This window comes from Camelus dromedarius, chromosome 3 (assembly GCF_036321535.1).
Source record: "Camelus dromedarius isolate mCamDro1 chromosome 3, mCamDro1.pat, whole genome shotgun sequence".
In the NCBI taxonomy this organism is placed as follows: domain Eukaryota; kingdom Metazoa; phylum Chordata; class Mammalia; order Artiodactyla; family Camelidae; genus Camelus; species Camelus dromedarius.
Window position 1 is genome coordinate 29,931,058 of NC_087438.1, and position 22,659 is coordinate 29,953,716.

The window sequence follows — 22,659 nt, forward strand, 5'->3', positions numbered from 1 at the left end:
AATATAACATACTACTTAAGTAATAACAATGAAAACAAAAAGACAGCTTTAAACTTTTTTATTGAGTTTATTTAAACAAATCCACACTCTTGCCAATTGTGTATCGCATGCTTGCTTAGCAGTATTAACCATAAAGGAGTTCGGGTTTATAGGACTAAGTTTACCTACTGAACCATCATTGACTATGGAAATACTTTCTAAGCAATCAAGAGATAGACAACATTCTTTTATCTTTTTCCTTCTAGCTTTCAAGACTGGCAATCTCAAATTTTAGAGTATGATAAAATGCTAGATAAAGAAACCAAGATATATAAAGGCTTCATTCATATGTGATAGTAAAAATCAAGACATGAGTCTGAGATATAAAAAAGTATAAATGGATATCTAAAATGTAATAGCAAAATATTCATGTGTAAGTACTTTGGGATCTGAAAAGTCAGAATTCACTTCTTTCTTTAAAGATTTAATCTGTTAAAAATGTAAGATTAAAAAAGACAAAAGATAATATTGTTTTGAGAAACAAGTAAAGAAAATGGAAAACATGTCTTGGTTGTTCTTCCTCCATTCTAAGTTGCTAACTATCTAACAGAAACCCCTAGGTCATAGTTTATGTTCCTGTTTTCATTAATGCAAGTAGAATGCTGGAGAAAGAAAAAGAAAAACATATTAACCAAATGCTGCAATCACCTTTCAGTTGCCCTGTAATAAAACTATGGCTTGGGTCAAAATTTCTTTGACTTAAAGTTTAAAATGTAGAAACCAATATAGTGGATTTCTCTGCATTTGCACAAATCCAAGTCCTATTTTTGGATCACTATTAATTAGGTAGTTTACAAAAATGCTGGAAATGTAATTGCCTAGACTGACTTGGGAAGTATGTCCAATTTCAAATATTTAATTTGAAGGTCATTCTCACATTTCTGCCTTATTTTTTCAGCTTCATTTGGTGCTGGCTTCTGTGGGCTTGAGCTGCTGACTTGCCTGTCAGGCAGCTGGAGGCATACGTCATTGTCAAGATTCAATGACGGTCTCCTCTGCCAGAAGGCCTTGTCAGCTGCATAAAGAGGGGAGGTTTTCTTCACACTGTCAGGTGATTGCAGACCCTGTTTTTTCAAATACCAGATGTCGACAGTGTCAGCATCAGCTACTCAGAGCCAACTCTGAATCTTTGGGGAATTTACAGAATAACTGATTTATGCATCCCTTTCGTCAGAGCTTCTTTTGTGGAAGAGAAAGTTGTAAACTTTCACTTCCTACTGGCATATCTCAGTTCCCTGAGTATCCCTGTCTTTGGGGACCCTTGTGCCTATGGTGGTGACGAAGATCTGAAGGAGGGGGGTTCTCAGAAGCATCTGGTGCTTCTGGTTTTGGATACTCTGAAGGATGACTGTTCTCAAGATGCTGATGCCCATGATGGTGATGGTGATGGTGACGGTGATGGGGATGAGGATGAGGCTGTGGAGCCTCGGTTGTTTGCTCCTCTGTAGCCAAAGAGACACTTTTACAGAAGTCTTCATGTTCCTGGGTCTGAAATAACAAAAATCAACAAAACTATAGATTTAGCAAGAATGAATGAAAAATGATTTGTAGAGCTAACATATATGAAATTCAAACCAATTAATTAGTAGTAAACTGGCTTTGTTTTTCCAGCATCATATTGATGAGGAAAAAATCTGATGTCAGTCTCAACACCTACACTTTTTATTAAAATTTGGTTCCCAACTATATCTCATAGTAAAGTACTTCTTGTGCAAAGTTTGCCTTTTAACCAAAGAATCCTCAAGCATCTTACAAACAAATCAACATTAATGTTTTGAAAGTAGATTAAAAAAGATTTAATACAATTAAAGTTTTAACAATCCACCTAAGCTGTACTAGTCAGAATTCAAATTTTCCTTTTCTTATCAAGAGCATTTCCTAAATTTTCAAGAATTCTGAGGAAATACATAGGCTTAAAAAGAAAGCCAAGCCACTATATTTATATCTGCAAAAACAAAACTAAATAAACTAGTTATAAGAACTTAGATTGACTGCAGTAAAGTCAAACAGATACCAAATCCTAAAATCAGTTTACCTACATGGAACCTTTCACACCTGTGTCAACAACTGAATCTAATATTATATTCTGAAACAAACTGATTCCTAATAATTCAAAAATGCCAACAAACTCTGCTCAAAATCAAGTTTTTTATACCTCAGCTTTTGCCAGGAAATGTTTTGAACTTCACCAAAGCTTTGTTAATGTGTTCCTAGTATACTGCTGTCAGCTAAAAGTAGCAAATTACCTCCCATTTTGGACTAAGCATAATGTTCCACTCTGCATAAATCTAGTTCTTTCATTTGCTGAAAGTCTTTCTTTATTGTTTTATGTGCCTAAAATCATAGGCTCAAAGCTTATAGATATGGCAATGTAATATTAAACCTCAACCTAAAATTATTTGTAAGTAAAGTTATAAAATCAACTTGAGCGATCAAAGACTCACTAAGTGGTATGGTTTGGTGTTTTGAAGGTTTTGAAAGGTTATAAATTCCATTGGATTTTAATGACAACTACGAAGTGGTACATTTTTTTGGTTGTTTCTGAATTACTTTTGAGAACTTAATAGTGTTTAATTAAAAACTTATAAACAATTTGATAAATGTTTATATTGTGTAATGTTCTAAATCTTCAAAGATTAAACAAAGAAAATAACTACAGTAGTAATCTAATTAGTTCCCAGAAACCAATTACTATATTTCACTGATTTTACAATGTATTTTTTTCACATTTTAGTATCTTTAAAATTAGAATGCATCCTACAATTGACAGTGTTATAGTATTGTGTCCTACCTTAACAGCATTTTTAATAGCGCATAAATAATGTGTCAGATAATTGGTGGCATCAAGGATGCAATGAAATAGAAAAACTCCAATTTGATTTGGCATGTCAGATACATACGGTATATTTACAGATAGCTTGTAAACTTTAAGCATGTTATGGAAATTGTTTCTGCCTTTGTTTCAATGTACCTAGGTATATTTACAACTCTTAGATATTTGCAAAAATCCAAAATGCTGAAAAAAAATCCCCAAATATGAGGAATCAATATAGCTAACATTCATTAAGCACTTAGTGTAAGTTAGACATTGAGTTAGTCCTTTATTTGCATTACGTCAGTCTCTTCATCTGTAAAAGCAGTAAAATAACCCCCACAGGGTTATTATGAAGATTAAAATGTGAAAAATGACATAACTAGAGTAATTAACCTGTTGAGTTTCTTAACAGCTTAATTAAATGATTCATTAAAATTTGAATGGCTTTCTCTAGAGTTGGAAAAATCTAAAGGAAATATAGCTCACAGATAAAATTCAAAATTGTTTTTAAACCTGAGTTCCCATTTTGCCAACTTGCTCCATCAAGGAAACATTGTTTGGAATTATTTTCCTTCTCAATATGGGTGGAGGGAAGAAATCTAGTTAATATAAGTTAAAACCAATTCCTTGAGTATCTTTTTTATAAACAATATGTAAATATAGTGTTTCTCGTAACAAGGAATAAATATTCTCATGGTTGTTAGGAAAGAAATAACAGTAATGAGTAAAAAAAAAGTATTCCATTGTGAAATAAATGCAGTAGATCTAACTGCATTGTATAGCTGCTTCACAGAAAAGCTGACAGTCTAACATTCTTGGTAAATTAAGTCGTTATCTGGGCCCCAGCTTCATTGCAGGCGATGCCATGGATAATCTTTGTTATCACCATGCTCGTGTATGAATCTACAATAATGTATTCCACGTTAGCTGAATTCTTTAAGCACTAATACTCATGCACCACCATTTGACGGTAATTGAAATATGTAATCTACACTGATTTTTGTTTTCTAAACTCCTAGATAGAAGCAGCAATATGGATCTTGACAAAATGTTTTAAAGTGTATGTTAAATAACAGGAAGTGTGTGTAATTGTTAAAATTACTGTTGTGGTTTATTTTTAGTACACCAGCAGAAACGTTGATTAGCTAATTAGTTGTGAAACACTAATTTATTTAGATAGTTCTTAAAAGATATCCTCTTTTCTCTCTGTAAAAATAATTAAGAAAAATACCTTGAGAGAGCAGTTTCCACATTTATTTTCACAGTAAACAATCTTAATGGATTCTTCTACATATGGGAAAGTTAGGAAGGAGAAAGGCAAACCAAGATGATACACAAGGCGGCCACATCTAAAAAACAAGAATACAATGTCATTACAACACTTTTTGTACCATAATCCTACTCATGCACCATCTGCGATACGTATTACAGGTTGAATGATCTTATAACTAAGATAAGACCCTTTCATACCTTCAGGAAATTTCCTTGAATGGGGTCTCAAACCAGCTCCTGGCACTACATACCAGATCAAGTCATGACAAGACTACAGTGAGTCTAGTATTAGCATTTTGAAATGTGAACTAGATACGTCACATTAATGTCGAAACTGTAGTGCAGTTATTGTGACTTGGTCAAATACAATTTTGTAATTGACTTATAAATTCTACCAATGCTCAAACCACTAACATCATAAATTGGGCTCTGCAAATCACACGATCTTTTCATGACAGCTAAGGCAGCACAAATTCCACACAATAAGAAATCACAGCATAACACAAAGAGTCTTAAGGCTTGGCCAGTAACCCAGTGATTTATAAAAATACTGATGCAACAAACATTTCAGTGCAATGAAAGAAAAGGAATTATAACACTTGGCATTCTCAGAAGTGGTAGAGGTGAAATACCCTTCTTGCCCACGTTTAACTCTGTATAGACAGTTTTATATGAATTCCAAAAGGTTACACTCTGCAACAGAATAAATTAGAAGTTTGTGATCCTAAAAGAAGGACATGTAATATTAAAAATATTTAGAGTAAGACCAAGTAGGGCTTAGGCCTAACAGAGTCTGGTTCTCTATCCCTGAAAAAAAGAAAGAAAACAAACCAGCACCAACTAGAAATGTTGGTGATATCATATAATACGCACTGAGGTTCCTTCAAAATACAAACGTTTTATTCATGGAATCAAAAGGTGATTCATGCAGATTATATCTAAATGATCAACATACTTTATAGCTCAGAAATGCGGGTTTAGTAATTAAATTAGAGATAAGCAAATGGCCTGCAAAGTATGGTTATTCACCTGCAAAAATTTTAAGTTAGAATTGTATGTGATGTACAAATTGATCCTTCTTTTTATTTAATCAGAATGCTAATTTACAGGGGAAAATAGTATAGTCAGTTTTCTTTATTTCCCTACTGGAATGGTGAATTCTGTGTGAAAGGAAGCCATTAAAACCAAACATTTTAATGGGCTCACTTTGAAACTGAGTATATGGTAATAGAACAAAAGCAGATGTCTTATTTTAAATTGTTTATTATTAAATTAAATACAAAGCAAGCATCTTTTAACTTGGGGGGGGGGTATATGCATGTGTGTACACACCTGTCGTATATGAGGAAGTCATCTTTATTTCCATTTAAAAGAGTCCAGACATCTGTTTGGTTTTCCTCTTGTTGATAAACAGGAATATGCTCTGACACCTTATTTTTAAGATGCATATATTTTAATCGAGAAGAGAGACCTTGATGATTAACAACAACAAAGGAGATGTTAGAGTATCCTTTTTTCTCCAGTTTTACTCGCAGGTCTTCCAATCTAAAATATTTGGAAAAAATACAAAAAAAAAAGGAATAACCTCATTTAGTTTTATTAGCGACTTCTCGCTTTCTCCTCACTCTCTGTATTTTTCTACATGAAACACTTGTTATTTGTTACTTACTCATACCTCTTCTTCATATTGTCGTAAAAGACTAAAACTTTTGATTTTCTAATTACTTAATGAGCACTTACTGAGCCCAGCTGAAACCATATGCCAGTGCCTGTATGAACATTAGCCCATTTTTCCTCAGATTAATCCCATGCAGTGTATTTTTTTAAATCCATCTCACAGTTATAGAGAATTGTACCCAATAAATATTTGGCAAATAACCCAACAAATATATATTTACAAATTTGTTAAATGACTCAAGACTTTTGGTGACAAGTCTGGTGTTCATTCTACTCTGGCAAAGCTCTGGTCTCTGCTTCCTATATTGAAATAACTAATCCATTTGCAAGAGTATATTTTAGAACGTTTTCATTACACAAGTAATGCATATTTAGTAGAGTATTAAAAAATATAGGTACACAAAAAGAAGAAAAACATTTCCATAGCTCCAGAAAAACCACTGTTAAACATTTTGGTGTCTATCCTCCTAGTCTTCTTTCTTCTAACATGTTCTGTGCAAACATACAGTTTTTCAAAAGGTGTGATTTAATAAATATATCTTTTCTATTTTTATTGTATCTATGTATGTATTAGTAGCTATCCCTTAAGAAATCAGGTCTAGACCACAGAAAGACTGCCTCACCGGGATGCCTGCAGAATGCACAGGTATCAGCTGGCCTGAAGAAGAGCAACCACGGTCACTGAGCCATATGAGTCCAGCATCGGGTCTTGATCATTGATGTGCCAGGCTGGAGGTTTCTCACAAAAGGAGCTTTGCTCCTGGCTCTCTGTTCCTCCGCCGGGGAGAAGACAGAGAGCCAGGGCCAGCCCCAGGCCTCTCCACATTGCTGGGGTTGTCCTGTAAAAATAATCTTCTGTCATCTTCAGAGGCGACTTCACATTCATAACTAGGAATTTCTATTAAATCCAGCAGATATAATTCTACTTTCTACAAATACCTAGCCAGTAGACTCTGTCTCCATGTTGTTGGGCTCATTATGTTGGGCCTCTCTGCACCAAATCTCCCTATAAAGGGGGAAGGATTAGCCAGAGGCAGAGACGTTGCCAAAGCACCTCTCAGCTATCCGACTTAGCAGGATCCTTTAGTAAGCGTGCTATGGGGGTCTGCCTGAGCAGGCAGCCCAGCACCTCTCTAGCAGCTATACAGAGTATCTTGACAAAAGCCTAACTAACTAAAGGAAGAGAAATAAAGGGGAAGGGGGTGATTTAAGAGATGATAAATTAAGTGATTTATTAAGGCCATCCCAAATATTCTAACATCTTTAAAATTCTAATATTTAAAAAAGGAGAGGCTATATCTGGACTAAATCTAGGGTATTTCTGTAGGATAGTATTTATATTGATGATATAACTATCCTTAGCATAGCTATCATTTATTGAGCATTTATAGAACTATATGCAGGGGGCACTAAGCACTTTTTTATACCATGTCAGTTAATCCTTACAACTATGTGACCACTGCCCTTTTGCAGTTGAGAAAACTATGCTAACAGAGAGTTTAGGCATCTTGCACAAGTCCACACAGGTCGTAAGTCACAAGGGAAATTGAATTCAAACCAGTTCTGCTAATTCCAAAACATGACCTCTTAGCTACTGCTGTATATTGACTGTTTTTAGACCAGGTCACCTTTAATAACTCTAGTAGCCAGGATTTGGGGCTTTTTATGCCCTAGGATGGCAAAGAAAACACTAAATTATTCAAACTGTTTTGTTTCTTGCTAGAATAGCTAGGCTTTCCCTACTTTCTAGAACAAAAATTCAATAGTTATAGACCCTTCAGCATAAACTCAGCACCTGGCACCCTCACCATACATGCAGCACACATTCCAAAGGGCTAAATAGTGAATATAAACGAAAAAGGTATTTCACTCATTTCTCTCAGTTTTCTTGTGTGTGTATTTTTTATTGAAGTCAGTTTACAATGTTGTGTCAATTTCTGGTGTGCAGCATAATGCTTCAGTCACACACTTATTCACTTTCATATTCTTCATTAGTTTTTTGATTAAAAAAATAGCCAAAGCCATTGGTAGAAGGTAGTAGATTAGAGTTCACACTTCCAGATTTTCCTCTGTCACTATAATCAAAAGCTGTTCAACTTGGTTTTAAGATTATTTTTTACATACAAACTTTGATTATAATTACAGCTGTCAGACAGCTATCTAAAATAATGAAAATAAATAACAAAATTAGATTTATTGGAAGCTGATGTGATAACAAAACATAGTTGTGAATTTCACTCGTCCCATCACGATTCAGTCACAAAACCCAGATTTGTTGGCCCCGTACAGACCTACATTTGTTTAAAATTCTCCATGAAAAGGCAAAAAACACAAAAACTTTTTCCACCCTCTTCCCCTGAACTTCAGACCTGCATCTGAGGGCCCTTCCTCTTTCATGTAAGGGTATCCACTCACCCCTTAAACTGCAAAACCTTGCATTAAATCACAGATCACCTGATTTTGACCTGGGTTTTAACACTTTCAGGGGTGACCATTTCCACACAGTGGATCGAACCTGATCTTCTTTTTTTTAGCCCTGAAACTGCTCACAACATCCCTGGATGTTTCCACAGCATTGTAGAATGTCTAAAATTTCAGTCTCTGCTCTTCAAACCCACAGGCTGTTTTTGCCCTCAGGGCTCTCACCCCGCATTTCAGTGGGCAACATTTACGCTTGAGCATACAATATTGCCTATATAAGATCACAACTTTTTGCAGAGTGAAAGTATTTGACTTCTCCAGCCTCCCCTGCCTCCATCCCCACCCTCGGCCACGCAGAAGGCAGGGCAGAAATCAGAAGGAACTGCCAAGTCCCCCCGCACCCACCACACTGAAGTTTAGATCCTTCTGCTTTCTTTTGCATTACTTTCATTTTCTTTGCTTTACCCATTTCTTTTTTTAAAGTCTATTCTAAGGAGAGAAACATTTAATCAGACTCAAAAATCAAATCATTTACCAAACTTTCAGAGTCAAGTTTGGGAAACACAAAGCTCCTACTTACACAACCCCTTCTGACTGGCCTGCTCCCTTTGTCTTTGCTCAGCTGGGCAGCTCCACAAAGCCACAGCCAGAAACTCGGATATTTATAGTCCTGTTGTTTACCTCATCCCTCAGCTACAGTCCAAAGTTCAGTGTCCACTCAGGCTGTGACCTTGCAAGCAGGGCAAACCCCTGAACTGATTACTGCAATCAACTTTAAAAAAAAAAGTAGAAACCACTGCCACGCATAAAATGGATGGGGGGCAGTTTTTTGTCAATTACTGATTTATTCCCCACCCATTTTAGTCACCCCAGTGTCTAGGATTTAATGGTACAGTCGGGGGCGGGAGGAAGGGCTAAGGGTAAAGAGCGCCTCCAAGTCATGCTCTTTTCCAAACTATAATAGGGGAAAATATTTGCTGAGCCAGCGACTTGAGCTGCTGCTTTAAACAAAATTTAAAAAACATTTTTTTTTTCTTCCTTTTGCTTTGTAGTGGCAAGGTGCTAGCCTAATCCAAACTATGTGAGTTTTGTTAGAAAAGTCACCTGCTGTTTCAAATCTTTCCGGTCTCCTCCTGTTACAGACCTGCTTGCAGTATTTCACAACCTTTAAAACTTGAATCTCTATCGGATCAACCAGGACCTCTGCTCCTTTTTCGTTTAAGGCGAAAAAAATAAGAAAATAAGCCTCCTATCTGCAGGAGAGCAGGCCTCATTTTTCTCACTAAAGAAGTCCTACTCCCTGGAAGACCTATGCATCCCACAGACATGTTAAGAATCTAATGTAAAATCTTTACAAATTTAAGTACCATCCAAATAAAAGTTAGCTGTGATAGTAGCTGGACATGGAAAAGGGTATGGAAATTTCAAAATGTTCAAAGAAAATAGAAGGTGCCTACTGTTTCAGAGAGGGATAAGTTCTTCCCACCAACTGCTACAAATGAACACAGCAGTGATGGGTAAGGCAAGGAGCAAAATGTCAAACAATTCAGCCCTGGCGAGTGATGGTTTTCAAGCAAGCCTTGTTTTCACTACCAAAGCATTTTGTCCAAACAAACTGCTATTGATTGCTGTGTGCTGGGTATTGTTGTACAAGGTGCAGGAAGTACAGAAAGGCCCAGCTGTTATCTCTCCAGTAAAGAAACATATTATCAAAGTAGAAGCCTGACATTTGAAAGCCAAATTCTATTTACTCACTCTAGGCAGGAGGTATTAACCTTTTGCGGTCCAGACCCTTTTGAGAATCCAGTAAATGCTCAGTTTCTCCCCAGGGGGGAAAAATGCACATATACCTACTTGCTTCTTAAAAGAACCTTGTGAAAAAGTTTCATACAAAACAGATAGTGCTCCCTCTGGTTCATTTTCTTGACAAATCTAAATAGGCTGAGTCTGTCTGCAGCAGGAAATTGAGTATTTCAACATCACCTCCTTTCTTTACATGTGGCTTAGCAGCTGCCTCCTGTGCCAAAAAATTCCCTCTAAGCATGCAGCTAGCTCCAAAGCAAAGTACATAGGACTGTGTGTGTCCAGGCCAGTGTGTGTCCAAAACCCTCAGATGACAAATGAGATGACAGAGAGCTTGCAATGTTGGAAGGGAATCCATTCTTTTCTTTTTAATTGAAGTACAGTTGATCTACAATATAATTTCAGGTGTACCTCAAAGTGATGCAGACATATATCTTGTAGATTATTTTCCATTATAGGTTATTACAAGATACTGAATACAGTTCCCTATGTTATACAGTAAATCCTTGCTGCTTATCTATTTTATATATAGTAGTTTGTATCTTTTAATCCCATATGCCTAATTTATCCCTCCCCTCCCTTTCCCCTTTGGTAACAATAAGTTTGTTTTCTGTCTGTGAGTTTCTTTCTGTTTTGTAAACAAATTCATTTGTATTATTTTTTAGATTTCACATATAAGTGATATCATATGATATTTGTCTTTCTCTGTCGACTTATTTCACTTAGTATGATCATCATGATATTTGTCTTTGTCTGACTTACTTCACTTAGTATGATCACCTAGTAGGTCCATCCATGTTGATGCAAATGGCAATATTTCATTCTTTTTTATGGCTGAGTAATCGTCCATTGTGTGTATGTGTGTGTGCATCACATCTTTTTAAACCAATCATCTGTTGATGGACACTTAGGTTGCTTCCATGTCTTGGCTATTGTAAGTACTGCTACGATCACTGGGGTGCATATATCTGTTCAAATTAGAGTTTCCTCTGGATATATGCCCAGGAGTGGGATTGCTGGATCACATGGTAAATCTATTTTTAGCTTTTTAAGGAGCCTCCATACTGTTCTCCATAGTGGCTGCACCAATTTATATTCCCACCAACCATGTAGGAGGGTTTGAAGGGAATTCATTCTTAATAGCCTTTTCTGTGCTGGGCAATCTGGGTCTTGTCAGCATTTTTAAGAAAGCAGAATTTTCAAGCAAACCTTTATTGGGTATTAAATCAAATTACAAACAAAATCAAACAAACATTTATTAGGTGCTCAGGCTGGGCACAATGCTGAGGTCCCTTGTTCTAAAGGACCTCAAAATCTAACAGAATAAACAGACATGTAAGCATGAAAACACACTGGAAAATGTGACAATGTCTAGGATGCTATAAGCACAAGGTTCTGTTGGAAACTTGGAAATGAAAAAAGAAGCCTTTTAATCCAGCCTGGATAGGACCAGCACGGTAGTTCAGCATGCTCTCAAACAAGTTCAACAGTCACTTTATCTTAGGTTTTGCACTCTACCTCCAAAGTCCCCAGCAAATCTGACCACAGCACTGTCTAGAATGTTATTTTGTTTCAAGTTTTATGAATGATTAAAATCTCCTCATAGGTTGTCCAGCCCCACCATACAGTGAACGTTAAGATTGCTGTCCTCTTGGGTTGAACTTTATCCTAATGATCTCATCCCTCACAACTTCCAGCCCTGGAGCCAAGAATCCATCTTTCTTCATACTGTCTCATTCTTCCACATCCTTATCATTTTCCCGTACGTTTATTTAATCCATGGTTTTAATAAGCATTCTCAACTTTTTATGGTGGTGGTTGATTTCCATGGGGAATAGGGCCCTAAGAATCTGTGAGTTCATGATATATTTGGAAGAGAGAAGGGCTGTGAACTGTGATTTTACAAATCAGTTTATTAGCTAACGCAGGTGATAGTATGACAGTGATCCATTAATATTTATAAAACACTGATGTCTCAAATTATTAAAAAGTGAGTTTTATTACCATGTGAAGGGCCTATATAAAATATTAACTCCTTTAGCTTGGTTGTTAGGTGGTGTTTTACATGCAACGAGAAATGAAGGCTTTTCCAATATTTTGAGAAATGGAACCTTTTGACCTAAATTACTCTTCCTCCCCTTTCATATACAAGAAGGTGCCCTAGATCTCATCCTATGCCTTGTTATCAAACATGATATTGTTTGAGCATTTATGTTGAAATGTAAGCTACTGAGTACGCAAAGGGTACCCAGGAAAAAGCAAGATGTTTGCAAAGTAAACAAGCAAAAGAATAATGGCCGAGGAAGTCATGGAACAGCAGCTTGGATTAGATAAGGACTAATTGGATCCTTTGCGATTCGTACGAAACTGCAATATGCTTTGAAGGGAGCTCTTCCTCAAGCACACAAGTTTACAGATCTGAGAACTGTTCTATATACCAAACATGACGGCAATTAAGGGGGTAACTACATAGAGTGCCAAATCCCATGCGGGACTGAGCACAGAGAGGACCAAACATCAGAAGAATTTTTTTTATTTGAAATGGGATGTTATTAATTTAAAAAAAATTTTTTTAACTACTCTAAACCAGAGCCAGCTCCTGCAGCTCCCCATGGGACATGGTATTGGCATCAACATGCAAGGAGCACAGGGGCATCAAATAGCCTCCAGACCACATGTAGGGCAGGAAAAATAATTTTCTCTCTATCCTTCTAGGCTCTTGGCTGAGACTCTCCCTGGAATACAAGATAGAGTAACAGGAGGAAAACAAACAAGTTTAATAACATGTAGTCCTCCTGTAGAGTTGGGAGATACCTAGGAAAACTGAGTAACTCCCAGAATTGGCCCAAGCCACCCCCTTAAAAATCATTTCCAGCTAAAGACAAAAGAAGATGTTGGGAGGTAGGGGAGTCAGTTATGGGCGGTCTTAAATTATATCATATACTGGTGGAAAGCATATATTGCTGGGTAGAAATAAATATAGTTATTCTCTGCATACTGTTTCACAACTATTTTTAATTTAATAATATATTATGGACATCTTTCCAAGGCATAGACATCTTTCTATGTCAATATGATAGTTATCTCATTCTTTTTTAAAACTGCACATTATTTCATTCTATAAACGGTCATTAATATATACACCCTTCTTAATGGAAGTTGTTTCCAATTTTCAAAATGTAATTGGCTACATCTATATCTGTCTATCTGTATCTTTGTGAGTGACATATAATTTCTACTTGAAATAACATTGGTGGACAAAGGAAATGCATATTTCAAATTTTAAATGTTACTACCAAATTGCCCTTCCAAGTGTACCAAATTATACTCCACCCAAAAGTATATGGCAGTACTTATTTCCATCATCAGATTATTGTTTGAGTTTATTATTTGTAAGTTTACTGACTATTAGTTCACTAGGGCTGCCATCACAAAGTACCACACACTGGGCAGCTTAACAAAAGAAATTTATTTCCTCTCAGTTCTGGAGGCTAGAAGTCCAAGATCAAGGGGTTGGCAGGGTTGGTTTCGTTTGAAGCCTCTCTCCTTGGTTCACAGAGGACCATTTTCTCCCTGCGCCTTCGTATGGTCTTCCTCTATGCATGCCTATATCCTAATCTCTTCTCAAGAGGACACCAGCCATGTTGGATTAGGACCCATCCATATGACCTCATTTTACCTTAATCACCTCTTTTGATGCCCTGTCTCCAAATACAGTCACATTCTGATGTATTGCAAGTTAGGATATCAACATACAAATTTGGGGGAACACAATTCAGCCCATAGCACTGACCATTTGTACTCTCTTTTCTATGAAATGCTAGTTAATTATTTGTATATTAAGGAAAGTATGTTTTCTCTGTATGTCTTTCTTTGCTATTTTATGCATCAACTTACATGAATGCATCTTTTAAATTCTGGTGCATTAGCAATGTAAGGCTAAATGCAGAAGGGATTTTGCTATTCATACATCCTTAGAACACCAGCTAGAAGCATGACACCTCAATTTCTCTTGGGGTTTTCAGACTAGGTTTTACTATAACTTAGGTTCAATGTAATGCTGATAGTATGGGGACTTTCTGGCTGTTAAATATATAAAACCAGCACTTAGCTTTAAATTCTCCCCTTTTATTGCCCTATTATTAACCCTCCAGTACTGGCACAAGTGGTCGTGTCATTCCAGAAAGAAATTTTTTTTTTTAAAGCAGCTGTTTGTAGAACCAGCTCTAGGCAGGTAAATAATTATCTCTATGGTTTAGTTTGAGGAGCACAAAATAACTTCCTCTGTGCCTTAAGTAAAATCTTCCTTGTCTCCAAAAAGCCCTAGGATAAAGCAAATGGTTATGTGAGAGGGAAGGGGGCCATTCCCAGTAGCCCAGACAGTGCTTCTGGGGAAAGATCTGCACTAGGAGGAAGGAGGCCCTGCAAAGTCCTCCAGCTGTTGGCTGCCACCTGACTCATCACAGCAAACTTCTCGGATTACTACTTGGAGCCTAAAGAGCAGATTCATTTCAGATGGGCATGCTGTGCAGTTATGAAAATGCAGATTTGAAATCCTCAAACTTCATGCTTACACTCTATGCAGGGAATGATTCCAAAACCGCTCTCCTCAACAGTCTCGCAGCCTTTTCATAAACACCTCCAGCTGGAAAAGCTCACCACTCTGCGAGGCAGTGAGTTCTCTCACTGAGCCTCTCGCATTGTAAGTCTCCCTACTGGGACCTGAAGTCTCGGGGGCTAAGCTCTGCACTCAGGAACCGCACAGAAGAGCACATAACCTAAAGCTGATGAGGTAGCCATTGTGCATAGCTCCCTCCTGATGAATTCTACTTCTCTTTGTGTTCCCACTGCAGTTACCCTGGGAGATAACACAGGTGAAGCTAATATTTGCAAGTAGTAAATTCCAGCGGAAAACATTTCCCTCTACAGTGCTTTGGTGCCCGGACAGTCTGTGGTAACCACATCCTCTTAAATGTCAAGTGTTTAACTACAGGGGCTGAAAGCTAGGCTGAGTAATGTACCAATCATGTTGCAAAAGTGCAAAAAGAGACAAGCATTGCTATAAAACAAATGAGGCCTTAGTTATGTAATATGCTAGGTTTCCAGTTCTTCAACTCCCTGATCACATACCATCAGACCCAGACTCTGGCATCCAGCTCCTGGATCTTGAAGACCTTGGAGGCATCTGAATCTTCAGAATATCCCTGGACCTGACCTTGGCTGCAGCTTCTCTTGGTGTTTCTGCTTCAACCTTGGATTCGCCACAGACCGACTTGGCATCTCCCAATGTACCGCCCCTGGTCGTATCTGCTGACCTGGACTTTGCCTTCTAGACCAGGTTTTCACTTCTGGCCAACATATGCCTATTTATGTCATCATTAGTTCAATCTCAGGACTGACAAGGCTCATGACCCTCAAGGCTTAACCAGGCAGATGGAATGAAGCCAAACCACCTCTCCGACTTTATTTGCTGCAACTCCTCATTGTGGCTCCCCTATCCTGCCTCACAGGCCCCGGAGCACAGAGTCCTCCCCACTTTGTCAACACCATCCCCCACCCCAGCATGCCTTTCCCTCTACTCTCCAGTTCAAATGCTAGCACAGGCTTAAAAACTCAAGCTCTAGAATCAGATTGCCTGGGTTTGGGTCCAGTTTTTCTAGTTATTAACTACATGACCTTGGGCAAATGTGACCTAACTCTCAATACTTAGGCTTTCTCATGTGTAAAAGGAGAATTATAGCAGTGCCACCCCTCGAGGCACCGCCAACACCCATCAACATGCACTTCCTTCCTCCTCCAGTACACGGCTCAGAAGGTTTTAGGCAGCTCTGTGCTCAGATTAAAAAATAAAAACAAAAAAGTCCCCATTTTATGGAGCCAACTGACACTCTCTGGAGTCATAAAACCCCCACTTCTGTGCCCGAAGCCATCTACGCATTAACCCCCACTCCCACTGCAGGACCCTCCGCATACCTACATTTCTGCAAGGTAAAAAACATCCTCTCTTTTATTTTTTTTTTAATTGAAGTATAGTCAATCACAATGTGTCAATCTCTGGTGTACAGCACAATGTCCCAGTGTCATGCATTTACATACATATATTCATTTTCATATTATAATGCCATTTGCAGCAACATGTATGGGCCTAGAGATTGTCATTCTAAATGAAGTTAGCCAGAAAGAGAAAGAAAAAATACCATATGATATCACTCATATGTGGAATCTTAAAAAAAAAAAAAAAAACTTCTCTTAATGTGTTTACCCTAACAAAACTCATCACCCCAAGAGATAGCCTGTCTCACACTACCCTAGGCAACAGGCCTCACATCCTGCCCTTATCAAAGTGGTCAAATCCACTGTTCATAGAAGTCCCTGACAGATCTTACAACCAATCAGGTACCTGTGCACGAACTGATCATGCAGCCCCTACTCCTGGTGTGCATATCCCCCCTCCCCAATAAAAGACCCCGCATGCCCACCCTCGGGGTTCACGCAGGCCCCTCTCATCTGTGTGGCCTGCTGTTGCCTATAGCAGTGTACCTAGTAAACTTTCCTTGGTCTCTGGTAAATTCTTTTACCAACCACGTCACTGGCCCATCACTGCATTGTGTCCCACAACACATCTCTCAGCCAATTCTGCAGCTGGAGTGTCTCTATGACACATTCCAACCAATGTGATGGAGGGGAAGTCTGAAGTCAGCTGGGGACCCCTAGGGAAGTTCTTCTTTCCATTTATTAGCACTCACTGTTTCCTTTATCCATCTGCTGAGATGCCCACGCAAAGCCTGGAGTGGGTCAGCCCTTCTGTACTGTGGGGATAACCACATCCAGAACCTGTTGGGGCAGACAGCTGGAAGGAGCTGGAAGGAGCTGGAAACTTGAGGATTTCTCAAGCACCTGTATCATCACACTGCCTACTCCTGGACTCCTTATCTGTGAGCAAAAATAAGCCTCTACTTGATTATGCCACTACGGTCAGTTTTCAGTTACCCAACAGCTTTGCTGTTGAGAAATGAAGAAGAAAATGCATATAAGCACCTCTCGTGATGCCTGATGTAGTTAAGGTGCTGGCAAAGTGTTAGCTGTTGTTATTTCAAACTCCAATTTATATCCCAATAGCTCCAAAGCTGTGAGCTTTCCCTTCTTGAAGGGTCCTTGAGGCTTACACTTTGTACCACTCACTGGGCATGTCTCAAGCCTGATGTCTCTTCTACTGCTCTGTAATTTTTGTACTGTTGTGATAAAACTTGCATTTCCTAACTCCACAGATGGATAATAAGCTACAGGGGTAGCAATGCCTCAAGGTCTCCCCGCAACACTTAGCCCATGTTCTATGCACATAGGTGCTACTCAGTGAATAAACAATTGTTTGTTCCAGACCTCGAGAACTGCTGAAGCATTTAAAAGGCTGTTTTCTGCAGCCACTGTGGAAAACAGTATGGAGATTCCTCAAAAGACTAGGAATAGACTTACCGTATGACCCAGGAATCCCACTCCTGGGCATATATCCAGAAGGAACCCTACTTCAGGATGACACCTGCACCCCAATGTTCATAGCAGCACTATTTACAATAGCCAAGACATGGAGACAGCCTAAATGTCCATCAACGGATGACTGGATAAAGAAGAGGTGGTATATTTATACAATGGAATACTACTCAGCCATGAAAACCGACAACATAACACCATTTGCAGCAACATGGATGCTGCTAGAGAATGTCATTCTAAGTGAAGTAAGCCAGAAAGAGAAAGAAAAATACCATATGATATCACTCATATGTGGAATCTTAAAAAAAAAAAAAAAAACTTCTCTTAATGTGTTTACCCTAACAAAACTCATCACCCCAAGAGATAGCCTGTCTCACACTACCCTAGGCAACAGGCCTCACATCCTGCCCTTATCAAAGTGGTCAAATCCACTGTTCATAGAAGTCCCTGACAGATCTTACAACCAATCAGGTACCTGTGCACGAACTGATCATGCAGCCCCTACTCCTGGTGTGCATATCCCCCCTCCCCAATAAAAGACCCCGCATGCCCACCCTCGGGGTTCACGCAGGCCCCTCTCATCTGTGTGGCCTGCTGTTGCCTATAGCAGTGTACCTAGTAAACTTTCCTTGGTCTCTGGTAAATTCTTTTACCAACCACGTCACTGGCCCATCACTGCATTGTGTCCCACAACACATCTCTCAGCCAATTCTGCAGCTGGAGTGTCTCTATGACACATTCCAACCAATGTGATGGAGGGGAAGTCTGAAGTCAGCTGGGGACCCCTAGGGAAGTTCTTCTTTCCATTTATTAGCACTCACTGTTTCCTTTATCCATCTGCTGAGATGCCCACGCAAAGCCTGGAGTGGGTCAGCCCTTCTGTACTGTGGGGATAACCACATCCAGAACCTGTTGGGGCAGACAGCTGGAAGGAGCTGGAAGGAGCTGGAAACTTGAGGATTTCTCAAGCACCTGTATCATCACACTGCCTACTCCTGGACTCCTTATCTGTGAGCAAAAATAAGCCTCTACTTGATTATGCCACTACGGTCAGTTTTCAGTTACCCAACAGCTTTGCTGTTGAGAAATGAAGAAGAAAATGCATATAAGCACCTCTCGTGATGCCTGATGTAGTTAAGGTGCTGGCAAAGTGTTAGCTGTTGTTATTTCAAACTCCAATTTATATCCCAATAGCTCCAAAGCTGTGAGCTTTCCCTTCTTGAAGGGTCCTTGAGGCTTACACTTTGTACCACTCACTGGGCATGTCTCAAGCCTGATGTCTCTTCTACTGCTCTGTAATTTTTGTACTGTTGTGATAAAACTTGCATTTCCTAACTCCACAGATGGATAATAAGCTACAGGGGTAGCAATGCCTCAAGGTCTCCCCGCAACACTTAGCCCATGTTCTATGCACATAGGTGCTACTCAGTGAATAAACAATTGTTTGTTCCAGACCTCGAGAACTGCTGAAGCATTTAAAAGGCTGTTTTCTGCAGCCACTGTGGAAAACAGTATGGAGATTCCTCAAAAGACTAGGAATAGACTTACCGTATGACCCAGGAATCCCACTCCTGGGCATATATCCAGAAGGAACCCTACTTCAGGATGACACCTGCACCCCAATGTTCATAGCAGCACTATTTACAATAGCCAAGACATGGAGACAGCCTAAATGTCCATCAACGGATGACTGGATAAAGAAGAGGTGGTATATTTATACAATGGAATACTACTCAGCCATGAAAACCGACAACATAACACCATTTGCAGCAACATGGATGCTGCTAGAGAATGTCATTCTAAGTGAAGTAAGCCAGAAAGAGAAAGAAAAATACCATATGAGATCGCTCATATGTGGAATGTAAAACAAAAACAGAAACAAAAACAAAAACAAAAAAACAGCATAAATACAAAACAGAAATAGACTCATAGACATAGAATACAAACTTGTGGTTGCCAAGGGGGCGGAGGGTGGGAAGGGATAGATGGGATTTCAAAATTGTAGAATAGACAAACAAGATTATACTATATAGCACAGGGGAATATACACAAGATTTTATGGTAGCTCACAGAGAAAAAAATGTGACAATGAATATATGTATGTTCATGTATAACTGAAAAATTGTGCTCTACACTGGAATTTGACACAACATTGTAAAATGATTATAAATCAATAAAAAATGTTAAAAAAATTAAATAAAAACACTTTTGCTCTTTTTGGACTTAAAAAAAAAAAAAGAAAGAAAGAAAGGCTGCTTTCTCACACTTCCTGTTGTACTTTGTGGCCAGATTCCTTAAAACTAAAGAATCCTCTAGATGAATGAAACATCTGATAGGTTTTTTTTTATGAAATTATCTATGGAATAAACTTATTTTTAGCTTTTCAAGACTGTAGAACTGACGCTCTATCAACAGCAAGTTTTGAAAGGCTGCTCATTCAACATAGATTTTAACAGTAATATTAGCTATAAACACAAACTGTCTTACTTATCAAACATTTTAACAAGCTACCCTCACCCAAAGAACTGGACAATAAACCAACCTAAGGCTGGGAAAGAAAATGCACTGTCCACAGTGACCTCTTCACCTCGTGCCTGGATTGCTCTGCATGGCCCTGGAAGGCTCCATCCTGCCCCTCCATCCTGGGGCTGATGTGGGAATTGGCAGGCCAGGAAATTCTTCCCTCCTTGGATCCTTTGTCGCACTCTTTTGACACTTTCTCCTCTTGGTGTTAATCCCATTTCGCCTCTGCTCTTGCTATTTGTGTATTTTTGCAAGACTCTTCCAAATTATGAACTCCTAAGGGCAAGAGTGTCCCCCACTCAGTTGGTATCCTCTGCAGCCACCATCACAACACCTGGCACATACAAATTCCTCAGTAAGTATCTGCTGTTTCATTCCACTAAGTTGCTCTGAAACCAGTCGGTAACAAGGACCAGAAATAATTAGTCAGAGACCTGGTTTCCTGTCACTTGCTGATTGTGTGCAATTTGCTTTCTTTATAGCTCTGCTCTCCTAAATAAGATGTTTCCCCCTATTATCCAGGAGTGATTTTTTTTTAAAAAAAACAGTATGTCAAAAAAATCCCAGGGAATCTCAAGGGAAGAGTCGGTGTTTACAGTATCTCGGTCACTGTCCTTAGGATGTCTTTTTTTCCTTAAATCAACAAATAGTTATCCTGTATCCAAGTGCTGACATTATTCCTAAGTGCTGGATACACAAGCAAGAAAAAGGGGAAAAAAGTAGAAGGAAACCCATTCCTACTCTTACAGAGCATATAGTCTGATGGTGGAACACAGTCAAGTGCTGAGGAGCAGAGAGCAGAAAACAGGGAAAGGAGCTGGCTTACGGGGTTGGCGAAGGCATCCCTGAGGAGGCAGTAACCGAGCTGCAATCCAAATGAGGTGTTGGCGTTGAGCAGAGGGAGCTGGAGGAAGACAGGAAAGCATGTGCAAAGACCTGTGCTGGGAGGGACCACGGCCAGGAGAAGGAACTCAATCTGTGTAGCTGGAGCAAAGGGTAAGAGATGAAACAGGAGACACGCTCAGGGACCAGACCATGCAGACCTGGTGGGAGTCTGTCTGTGACATGATCAGACTTGTATTTTCAAAGATCCCTTTTGTGCACAGTGATTGGAAGGCAGCAAGAGCGGCAGCAAGGAGAAGTGCAGATGGAGAGTGGGACTGCAGTAGGCAGCTTCTAAGAAGGCCCCCAATGATCCCTTCCTCTGGTTCTCACATCCTTGCGTAATCACCTCTCCTTGAGTGTAGCTGGGACATAGTGACTCACTGACAGAATAAAACACAGCAAAAGTGATGGGCTGTCACTTCCAGTGCTAGGCTACAAAACACTGGTTTCCATCTTTCTTCCCTCTCCCATGGGCTCACTGGCTCTGAAGGGAGCCAGCTGCTATGTTGTGAGTTTTCCTATACAGAAGCTCACATGGCAGGGAACTGAGTGAGACCCTCCATGCAACAGCCAGAAAAATAAATAAATAAACCCTGCCAACAACTGCAGGAGCCAGCTTGGAACAAGATCCTCCCCCGTTGAGCCTTCAGATGACGCTGCAGCCCCAGCTGCCACTTTGACTGCAATCTTGTGAGAGACCATGAGGCAAAGATAGTCACATAAGTGATTCCCAGATTCCAGGAACTGTGAAATAATAAATGTTGTGATGCTATGTGACTAAATTTCAGGGTCACTTGTTATACAACAATGGATAATTAATACAGAAACTGTGGCAAAAGCGAGGGACCATTATCTAAAACTCATACATTTATTCATTCACTTAGCACCTATTTATGAGCATTAATTACTAACATAAAACCATCTTAGGGACAAGAAGAGTTCCCTGTCTTCTGGGAGTTTCATTCTAGACAGGTCTACAAACATCTACGGAAGGCAGCAGTGTTGCAGGTCCAGTCCAGGAAGACATTCCAGAGGAGGTGAGCTAGGCTCCTGGCCGGACCTCACTGAATAGACAGTGTTCAACTGGCAGGCAGAGAAGAGGGTAGGACAAGCCAAGGAGTGAAGTGGATGGTGGCAAGTGAGAAACAGGTCTAGACCTCTGAGGGTCTACAAGTTAGTGGAAAAGGCATAAGGAAAAGCCACAGGGGAGAAAGAACAAGGTTCCTTCAGGGTTTCCTTCCTAGCCAGTCACCATCAGTATCAGGGACTCTAGAGGAAAACGCCATCCTCTGCCTGGCCCTAAAACTGTATATACAATGTTGATCTTGTCAAAGACGGGGGGCAGGGAGCAGAATGTCTTCTCTTCAGCTTATTGTACCATCTCTGAGGTCACTGTTTCACTGCCCCATTGTTCCTGAGCTTGAGAGGACCATTTATCACCGAAAGTGACTAGAGGAAAACAAAACAATCGAAAGGCATTTTCAGATACAGCAGTCTGGGGCCTTGTGTCTCATCAGTTGGACTCTAGAAATTTAGCTAAAATGATGCATATGTCTCGTGAAATATGGAAGAGAGATTTTTGAGTCACAAATGCAGACCACTGATAAACATGGCTTAATGGTCATTGTCATAGGGTTTTGAAGTCCTTTTGTATGACAATTGCAGATCTGTATTATCAGCATCAGACCTTTCTTTGGCTCTTTCGGGAGTCTTTGGAAAAGTCTTTTAAGGTTTAC

General features: G+C 39.4%; 1 protein-coding gene across 3 annotated transcripts in view; it reads right to left on the reverse strand.

The window, feature by feature from the left end:
* Nucleotides 1–43: 43 nt before the first annotated feature.
* Nucleotides 44–22,659, reverse strand: part of SELENOP (selenoprotein P) — a 60,419-nt gene continuing 37,803 nt past the window's right edge. The window contains exons 1-5 of one of the 3 annotated variants that reach the window (XM_011000832.3): nucleotides 8,805–8,948; nucleotides 6,427–6,642; nucleotides 5,459–5,671; nucleotides 4,086–4,203; nucleotides 44–1,527 (exon numbers count right to left, since the gene is read on the reverse strand). In XM_011000832.3, coding sequence (XP_010999134.2) covers nucleotides 895–1,527; nucleotides 4,086–4,203; nucleotides 5,459–5,671; nucleotides 6,427–6,629 — 1,167 coding nt within the window. In that variant the 5' untranslated portion in view covers nucleotides 6,630–6,642; nucleotides 8,805–8,948 and the 3' untranslated portion in view covers nucleotides 44–894. Of the gene's footprint in view, nucleotides 1,528–4,085; nucleotides 4,204–5,458; nucleotides 5,672–6,426; nucleotides 6,643–8,804; nucleotides 8,949–22,659 lie in introns of those variants that run through there. The other 2 variants (XM_064480363.1, XM_064480366.1) reach the window with 2 other exon arrangements.